Here is a 10339-nt window from a genome sequence, read left to right as displayed (position 1 = left end):
CCCGGCGTCGTCCTTGAAGGTGACGGCCCACACATGATTCATCTGATACGCCCCCCAGGCAACCACCTCGGGGAGCAGAGTCAGATGAGCCAACATGTCCCGGAATTCTTCCACTCGATAAGGCCGAGCACGTACGTCAGCATGAATAAAAACTGTGTTCAAAACACATCGTCCTGTAGGTAACGTAGGCAGTGAAACTGGGTAATCGTCAGCGTCCTGTTCAAAAAGCCTGTTTCCGCGACCAGTCATGGTCGCACTAACCGCTCCAGCGGAGCCAAGCATCCTGCGGCCGCTCACGAGCGTAACCGGAAGCAGAAATGCACTGAGCCACCGTGACGGGTACCCTCGCTATCTTCGGCGCATCTATTCATTGGTCGCGCTGTCATGCAATTTCACCCGGTCCGGCCATAGAGTTTCTTAGTGAGTATACTAAAGAGGAAACTGCACCTCGAGATACATGTCGTCGTGGGGGGTTATGGCTTGGACTTGGCATGACAATTGGATTCTTAAGCGGTTTTCTTTTTGCATTTGCTTGCTTCCCTATGCATTAACACGTCTACGAGCTACGAGATAGCTGAAATCCTCCCTGTTCTGTGGTAGCTGTGAGTTGTGGCAACTGCGTGTTCGGTGGAAGAGCAGGCAGTGCGTGATCATACCAAACGTTGGTCACGCCGAAGTCGAAATAACGTACGACTGAGCGGGTAATATGTCGCTGCGAACGTTGTAGCTGTCGAAAAGAAACCGCACGTAGTTTGACGAAGACCAGATGCGACAGATACGGGCGCCTGTATCCGTCCTATATATCTTGTCGTCGTCCACGAATGTTTAACGCCACGTTTTAGATGCGGAGTACTTAAGGACCGCACAATGTCCGTCCGGGCCCGTGCGTATAGCATTTACAATCACAAAAAATCACACAGGCACCCGCACCGGCACCGGCACCAGCACCAGCAGGATTCGAACATGTGTCTGGTAGACCAGACACAGTTACCGTTAGTCGTCTTACCCATTGGCCTACGACTGTGAGTAGTACCCGAGAGTCAAACGGCTTACTCCCTCGCCTGTAACGGTGTGGAGTACCTTAGTTAGGACCTCTCAATGTCTCTCCGCGTCCATCCGTGCACACACCACCATCAAGCGAAAATCAAGCGAAATTGGATTTTAGCCGTGAGTTGCAGTTTCATTTAGGTAGTAATCAAGGTGCAACTCACGGTTCAAATCGAATGACGGTCGGGGCGCAAATAGGATGTCACTCGGGGCGCAACTTCGATGTCATTTCGAGTCCCAGTACTCCGCATCCTCGCCATCATCCACGGAGCGGAGATGCTGCCATTATTTTTTTTTCAAGTAGGAACGAACTCGCTCAGCAACAAGTTTAAAATTTTTAAACTGTCCCTGACGGTCGGTGCACCGGTTCACCACAAAGTCGATGTTTTTATAGGAACTCTCAAAAACGTTTCCAAGCTCTTCAAAAACCTTATCATTACACATAACGGTAAAAATAATAACATAAGAGTCTCTAATCAGTTTTCCCCAAAATATCAACGTTGTTGTTAACTACCAGCTCGGCCGCAGATTAGTAGGCACAACAGTTTCGGGGAAAATACGCTTTACGTAATTCCATTTTTCTTAGCTTCAAAACAGCCTGTTTTATTTTTACTTATATAATAACACACTCTTCTTTGCGTTTTTGTGGCACTGTGTTCGAATATACGGCCACTTAAACGTTTCAATCCAAGCCAATTACGAAACTATGGCGAGCGCACGGTACAGTTAAACCTGGCTATAACGAAGTTGACAAAAGTTCGCAATTTTTTCGTTAAATCCAGGTTTTCGTTACATGCAGGTAACGATCGCGTGAATGAAGCAGAAACAAAACAAGAATGCTAGACATCAATGGAAATGCTTTGAAGGATTTATTTCACAGTGAAAACCGTGATTTACGCCTGCTGCTCTCGCTCGAGCTTAGGCACTGCACGGCGCTCCAAAAATGTGAGGTCACTGACTCCCGTTTCACAAACGTCACTTATGTATCACTTTTACCTTTTCACCATTTTTGGTTCCAAACGTGTTTCAAGAACCAAACTTATGCTGGATGCTCTAACTGAACTTGATGCTGTTTTTTGCACTCAATATTGTTGAGGGTGCTAGCTGGGATAGTGTGTCGGGCGGTGGCGGCATTTCAAAATGCGAGCTTCTCTTGAAAAGAGAATTTTGTTTTGTTTTTCTGGCAGCACAACTTATAAATGGCGAACCGACACCACCGATATCAGTGAACAGTAGACGCGCAACTACACGCCGACAGGCAGGACTAGCACTTCAAAACGTAGGTCTCTAACCGGCACCGCACACACACACACACACATGGAAACGCACGGTGGTTTGCGGTACGGGCGAAAAAAAAAATGACGTGCAGTTACTCTTGCCACCTGATGTCAAGCTATACAAGCAAAGGCTAAAGTTACCTATGGTATGGTGCCAGCCGCTCTGTTTATAACCACCATCATCATTATCATCATCATCAGCAGCAGCAGCATGACGAATTTTGTTTTTGACGATTCCAGACGTTTTCGTACCTTCTGGCTCCTTAAAGTAGGGCTACTAGTCGGTAAATTAGTTCATTTCTCCAGCCGATTTTCCGTAAAAGTGCAAAAACAATGACAGATCAGTTGAGGGAGTTCGTTAGATGAAGGTTAATCGCCGCAACGCCTTCGTTACATAGAGATCGCAAATGCATGGGCTGCTATGGGGGTAGCAACGGGGAATTGAAAAACTTTGTTATATCGAGGAACTCGTTACATAGAGGTTCGTTGCATTCAGGTTTTACTATATTATGGTGGCCCATGACGACACAGATGGCCTTGAAATGAGCCACACTGACGCTAGCGCCAGATTCCTCTCTAGTGTTTATTATAGGAAATTCTATTGCTTGTATTCACTGGGGAGGCGCGCATGCAGGCAACCATGTAAGTGCGCCGTCACTCGTTACGTCGGGCTCCGCGGGATGGCGGTACTTGTCCGTGCTAAGCATATGACTGTGTTGCACGTTACAAACTCTACCTCACCGAACGCAAAGTATTGCCTCGAGTACAATGTGAGTGCGATTAACAGCATCTCTGTTGACGCCACCGTTGAGAATCGGGTTGAAACGGAGCAGACGACGCACGGCGGTGTTTTTTTTTTTTTCTTCGGCGTGCGGGCTCCGTGGCGCACGCCGCGCCATGTCTGTGGCGCATCGGTCATGTCTGTGGCGGTTCCCAGTGTTACCAAGCGAAGAAATTGAGAGCTAAGCTTTTCATCTAATACCACCTATACGTCCGGCCACCGCTCTCGTGCTCCGTTTAACTTTTAGAGCATCTGTATTATCGGGCTAATTGTGACCCGGAACGCTCATTAGTATTCACCGCTTTATAAAACATTTGTCTGGTACTCTGGTTAAAGACAAACACGCATTAGGAGCACAATGTCCTAATAAATACAGCCTTGTACTAACGTTTATGCGAATAGTCCTTGTTTTGACGATATAATCGGCTGAATACTAATGAGTGTATCAGGTCATAGTGAGCGCGATAGCACACCCATCGATGCACCAGCTACGCTGTTTTTCCACCGTTAATCTACCTTAATCCTCTTAAATATGCCTTAGAATCACCTTAATACATCCTAATTTACCTTAATCCCTGCCATGATTCATTCTTACTCTAATTCATCTTACTCCGCGAAATTATATCTTCATCCGCCTTAATTCCATCTTACTACCCAGTATTATAAATCACTAATCGAACATTAACCTATTTTCATTTGTAATCATTATTCAACGATCATATTCAACATATTCCTTACCAATCCTTAGTATCAATTACTAATCAATGATTAATTAACTTCTCATCTGCAATCACGTGTCATTAGATGCAATTAATTGTGGCCTGACAGGTGTTAATTTCATGCACCAGGCTAACCCTTGAAAATGGAGGCATTATTAGCTTGAAAATGACGGCTGCTTTTGGGGCAAAAAATTTCCCCGACCTTCGGCGCCGCGAAATGTCGGTGAATTTGCAGCAGGCGCAGTTCATCGAAAATCTCCGGCGTAGTCTTGCTTGTCTTTCAGCTTCTGTGTAGGCAGCGTAGCAGCAGCATGAATAGTAATTCTAGAAAAAGTAGCTCCAGCGAGCCCGAGGCCGAGGTTGCAGTTTACCTGCCGCGGTCGCTCAGTGGCTAAGGCGTTGCGCTGCTGAGCACGAGGTCGCGGGTTCGATTCCCGGCCGTGGCGGCCGCTTTTCTGATGGAGGCGAAAAGCAAAAACGCCCGTGTGTACGAGATTTCGCCGCACGTTAAAGATCCCCAGGTGGTAAAAATTAATCCGGAGCCCTCCACTACGGCGCGCCTCATCGCCTGCGTTGCGTCGGCGCGTTAAACCCTAAAATCAATCAAGGTTGCAGCTTGTAGGTGACTTAGGCACGCGGCTCGGCAACAAACCTAACCAAAAGAGATACTTTCGCGAAAGAATTTGATGAGAGATGCTTGTACCTTCAGTGAACATATCGTTCGCAATGGTATTGGTTGCGTACAGCTGAGCAAGCCTGGCGGACGCACTGTTGTGGCAATTTCTTTTTATCGGGTTCCGAGCACTTCGGTACGGGGCAGTGGCTCAAAAAATATCCCAAAGATAACTGCTGTTCTCACCGCAAGCATTGACCGCGGACGGCTGCCATACCCAACTTCGCCTTTTGTGGGGCTTGTAAACCACTCCGACTGCGCACCTTCAAGCGTGGCGCTCCAGATTTGGTGAAAATACGCGGCCGCTGAATAGGCTGCCGTTGATTAGTGATCTCTTCGCTGGAAAAAGAATTACGCAAGAATGACGGCGCTTCCACGCACGGCATGACCCTGTTGGAGCTGCTTTATGCAAATTCGAGCCTTCTCTGTGAACGTTTGCACATCTAAAGGGGAGATTCATCACGTAATAAGAAAGCTCTCGATGTAAAGCGAAAGTCGACAGAATTTTCGCTTGTTTCCATAAAAGAAAAAAGCTCGAAAATGAACAATGCTAGTCTATAATCGCTATCTATAAAGCCGGTCGTGGTTTTTGATTGATTGATTGCTAGTAGTAAACCCTTTGAAACGGGATGATGACGTGGCATCTTGCCAAGAAAAAAAAACTAATATATCTATTTTTTATACTGTTCGTTTAATACTAGCGCTATTCTAATGGCAGGCACAAAATACTTTTTTTTTACTGGTTCAGGTGGCAGCTGTCCTAGGCATTATTCCCCTCTCTGCTTTTCGTCCGCCAGCATTCCAATCTTCTTGAAGTCGCCTCGACAGCCTTGAAGTTAACTTCCTCTGTGCTACTCTTAAATCCTAAGGCTTCTGGAAGCCGAATGTTTCCCTCATGTACATTTGGATGGATACCCTCGCATTTCTAACACTATGTGCCGCATAGTTTCTGTTTCTTTTCCGCAGTGCACGCACACCCCATCGTTTTGTGTATAGTTCCCCACAAAGCTGCAGATGGCATCTGCATCTGGGCCTCAGGCAAAAACCGCCGAAACATTCGTGCCGTACTTCAGAGAGCGATCCGGGCGATGCGAAAGTATCTGAGATGCTGCGGGTTGATCTTTTCCCCTCAGAAGTGTGCAGCGATTGCGTTTACTCGGCGTGACGTTCACGATATACGCTCAGTGTGGAAGGTACGCAGATACCCTATGTCAAATGCCACAAATTTCTCGGCGTCGTCTTTGACCGCTCGATGTCTTGGACTCCCCATATTCGGCAGTTGAAAGAAAGGCTTTTGTCTTTTGTGCGCATCTTGCGCATGCGGAGTGGACAATCTTGGGGATGCTCCGTGTCCTCTCTTCTTGGACTCTATCAAGCACTCTTTCTCGGCCTTTTACGCTACAGCCTGCCGGCCCTGGATCAACTGTCTTCTACAAATTTGAAGGTCATAGATTCAGTGCTGGCGAGAGCTCTACGCGTGTGCCTGGGTCTTCCCAAATGCACGTCGACAATTGGAACACTGTGGGAAGCTCGGTGCTTCTCTGCGTCAGTGCTTCAACATCAAGAGTGCCTTCGAACGTCACTACGCCACGTCACTCGGTGCCATGCGCATCATCTGGCAGCCACCACTGCATCCCATGTAAAAGACTTGCTTCCAGCAAATTTCCAGCGACCTGTGAAGCCAGCATTGCCACTGTGGATACTTGAATAACGACAATTCCCGGAATAAGCAAAAAGTCGTCCATGCCTGCACCTGCACTGAAGTTTTTCACACTTGAGTATTTATTTACAGCGTACGCAAGCCACACCCACGTTTATGCGGATGGCTCAGTGACCGAAGAATCATCTGCCATTGGCGTGTGGATTCCGTCGGTCAAGTGCACAATCAGGAAAAAACTGAGCCATAAAACATCATCCACCGCTACTGAGCTAGCGGCTGTAAGGGATGCCCTTCATTTCATTGGTGCACATCAAGCTCGACGATGGGTGATCTTCTTAGACTCACGGGGTGCTTTGAAAGCTCTAAGAAGGCTGTCCAACCACTGCAGTCAGCTTATGTGTGAAATCAGTGAAATCCACACAGCGGGAGTGCGCGCGGGCCATTACATTGTGCTTCAATGGCTTCCTGGTCATTCGGGAATAGAAGGAAATATAATATCTGATGCAGCCGCCAGCGCTGGCCACTCTCTGCGTAACACGACACAGCTCCCTTTCTCTCGAGAGGATGGTTGTGCCCTTATCTATCGAACTGGTTGGAGAGTGCAAATGTTGAAGGGGCAGCACCCTCGCTGCGGATATCCACCTCTACATGGAATTGACCCTTTCTGTAAATTCCGTGTTCCACCCGACCTAAGCAAAGCGTCTGAAGGTGTACTGCATCGTTTGCGTCTCAACGTGGCTTACACCCGAAGCTTCAAGTTCAAAATAGGGTGGGAGGATTCACCACTGTGCCCCACGTGCGCTGTGCGTGAGACTACCGAGCACCTGTTGTGTATATGCCCGCGATTTTCCGCTGCGCGACTTACAGCGGCGAGTCTCGTGTTTGACGCGGAGCAAGCCTTCAGTTGTGTCATTTTCTTGGACCCTGGGACAACAACAATGACTCATATTTAGGGACAAAAATTCTTCTGCGTTTTTTGCGAGATTCAGGACTACACAAAACTTCGTAATTCTTCCATTGTGCGCATGGCTACGTCTGTACGCGTTTGCGTCGTTGTGTACGCTTTGACTCCTTTTTCTTGTTAGGCGCTCTGCGCTTCCGGGGCTCCATTCGCTCAATTTTGCTTTTCTTTTCCTTAACTTTATTTCGAGTTTTTTCCTTGCACTACATTGCGTGCCATTTTTATTTAACTTTTTTTTCTCTCTATTGCTGCTTTCCCGATCTCTCACATTCACTTCACTTCATTGTAATCATCCCCATCTGGCGTAGGCTAGCAGAGCTGAGCTCTCCAGCCCACATTAAAGAGTTCTCTCTCTCTCTCTCTCTCCCCACAAAGCTCTTAGTTCCCAAGCAACCTGCTCTAGCCTCAAAAGGCAAAGCACAACCCTTGGAATAATCGTAGAAATTCTCCTTTGTGATGTCCGATTTCTCAGCACTTTACATCTCTAACGAGATATTAGTTTCAATTTTTTTCTCGCGAGGAATCCTGAGTTCTTTGGGCCTGGTACCACAAACACCACAATACACGTGACTTGTTGCCATTCCGTCGCCTCTGAGAAATGTCACCAGAGTGTCCACAATGCCTAGGCGAATTTACCCCATCTACAAGGAACGCCATGAGGCAAGAGCGAAGGCCCTTGCCAAACAACACCCGCCGGGGTCTCCTGTGGTATACACCGATGCCGCCCCATATCAAGACAGGAATGCATCGGTACAAGCGGTGGTCGACTCCAAGGGGAGCCCCATCGCTACAGCATCTGTAAGCTGCACTTCCTGCAGAGGGGCAGAGGAAATGACAATCGGTCTAGCCATAGCCCACAGCCGGTCTCCGCATCTTAACATCATAACCGATTCTAAATCGGTCGTACTACATTTTTTTTTAAACGGCAGGGTATCATCTAGAACCTTGGCAACCCTGTAGCAAGGGCCCACACCTCATAGCCGGACCTTCCGCATCATCTGGTCACCGGCACGTTCTGGCCTGATGGGAAATGAGAGAGCCAATGAGACTGCTCGATATATGGTTCGCCGAGAGCCTCATAGGACCCCTGAAGATATCCCGCAACCTTTCGGCTATAAGGACGGCCTCCATACTTTCGACGATATCCTTGACCATTTCCGCCAAGATAGGGCAGCTTTTCCACTACCGCATCCATCGCTCAGTCGAAGTCCTTCTCAGGCAGCTCCAAACATCATCATTCCCCACTCCACATCTCATGTCCATCATATATCCTGGCGAATATAAGGACGCTTGCCCCTTCTGTTCTGTGGAACGAGCATCACTTCACCACATCATTTGGTCATGTCCATTAATACCCGCATCATGTAGAAGAAATCAGCCCATCCTTCATAACATATCATCCTTAACAGAGTGGGGGGCTGCCATCTCTAGCCCGGCTCCCCACGTGCAAGAAGCCCTCGCTCAGTTGGCTGAAGACCTCGAGCTCCAAAACAATGGGAGCCCCGCTGTCTAGATGACTGGGTGAACAGCTCAGTGGTGCAATCACCACAACTTTTGGGCAAAATAAAGTTACTACTACTACTACTACTACTACTACTACTACTACTACTACTACTACTACTACTACTACTACTACTACTACTACTACTACTACTATCTGCCTTGCTTCTTTATTGGTTCCCTTGGCTGTCTTTGATTATCCACTGTTTTTTTATTTCATTGTTTCCCTTTTAGTTTTTTTTAACCACGGCGTGTCCACACTTTTCAAGTATAGGCACCTAAAAACTTTAGCTGCCCACCTAAGTTGATTCATTGCTATCAACCTGCTGTCAAAACATATTGTACTCTCAATTTCTCGAACTTCAAACGACGCCCAGCCCATATCTCCCTTGTTAGTTGTTTTACCACGCGCTCTTAAGGCCAAGGGGCCTACCGTTCTCTGGTTTACTTCTAGGCGTGCTACATCATCTGATTTTAAACAGAGTACTGAATTTGCAAATGTGAGACCCGGAACCATTACTCCTTTCCTCATTGCTCTCACTACTTCATTGTTTTTATGCCCCCACAGAGCTCTATGCTTCATTCTAGCTGCGTTTCGCTTTCCCTTACCCTTATGTTGCTCTTCGTGAGTTCTAAAGTAGTTATCCCCTTCGTTTATCCATACCCCCAAGTATTTATATTCCGTGACTCTGGGTAATTCGCCATGCTGAATTGACACTGAGACAGCGCTTGTGTCATTGAAAACCCATTCCCCATTTTTCAGGGATAAAACTTAACCCGAGGTCAGTGACTTCGTGGCCTCTAATATTTATAAGCCGTTGCATATCGGTTTGGTTATCAGCTAAAAGAACAACGCCGTCTGCGTATAACATTCCCAGAATACGCTGTTGTACCATTTCGCCTTGCAACATATGAACCCAAACACACCGCCCGCTACCACCACCGTGAAGCGAACGCACGCACCACAGAATGCGTCGGGAACAGTCTTGGTTGATCTTGCTGGTACATTCCTTCCTTGTATACCTTTAAAACGTCAAGGCCGTCACTTTTTGGAAAATGCACGCGACAGGCCACGTTTTATATATCAGAGCTCGCTGTCTCCCTGCTCGTCCACCGGGAGTAGCGGCCATTTTGACGACTGCCCTCTCGTTTGCGCCGAGGTCACTCGAGAGGCTTGCCCTCTAACTCCGCTCATAGACGGAGCGTCTCCCGGTATGATTCTCCTCAGCCGGAGTTTTCTTGCAGGTTATGGGCTTAAATCCGTCCTCGGTCGGAGCAATGGCATGTTATCGCTTCGTATTTACACCGTCATTTGGTTGGCGGAGCATTTAGGCGTATAGTGCCGTATACACTCCGCAGTACGGAGTACTTTGTACTACTGGAGGAATGACCGGAACATACACCCACTGAAACTCCCCATCCGCCTTGTTTTCATTTAGTGTGCACGGCGCAGCCGTGGCAGTTTGGCTGAACATGCCTCGAAGTATAGTCCTAGATATGAACTGATGTGTAGGAACTGCTGTGACTTTTACGTTGATTTCCGTGCCAGAACTCCGGTGACTGAACCTTGTGACGTGAACATCAGTATGGCGAGCTTTTGGTGCGTTGGACCTTGTTTTTCATGAACTTGTGTGCGGTCCACTTTCTTTCTTTAAGAGCACGTTGCCTATATCCAGTATCTTGCCGACCCGTGTAGTAGCTAACTACAGCGGGTCCAAGCT

The 10339-nt window shown here is 47.6% G+C and overlaps 1 protein-coding gene across 1 annotated transcript in view; it reads left to right on the top strand.

Moving 5' to 3' along the window:
• Nucleotides 1-247: 247 nt before the first annotated feature.
• LOC144156305 (uncharacterized) overlaps nt 248-10339 on the top strand; it is a 30888-nt gene continuing 20796 nt past the window's right edge. Inside the window, exon 1 of the mRNA XM_077688283.1 lies at nt 248-301. Coding sequence (XP_077544409.1) covers nt 248-301 — 54 coding nt within the window. The remainder of the gene's footprint in view (nt 302-10339) is intronic.

Source organism: Haemaphysalis longicornis, unplaced genomic scaffold (assembly GCF_048455015.1).
Source record: "Haemaphysalis longicornis isolate Haplotype H1 unplaced genomic scaffold, Haemaphysalis longicornis Haplotype H1 scaffold_1, whole genome shotgun sequence".
Classification (NCBI taxonomy): domain Eukaryota; kingdom Metazoa; phylum Arthropoda; class Arachnida; order Ixodida; family Ixodidae; genus Haemaphysalis; species Haemaphysalis longicornis.
The sequence above is the reverse complement of the archived record's forward strand: the minus strand, read 5'-3'. Positions and strand labels throughout refer to the sequence as shown.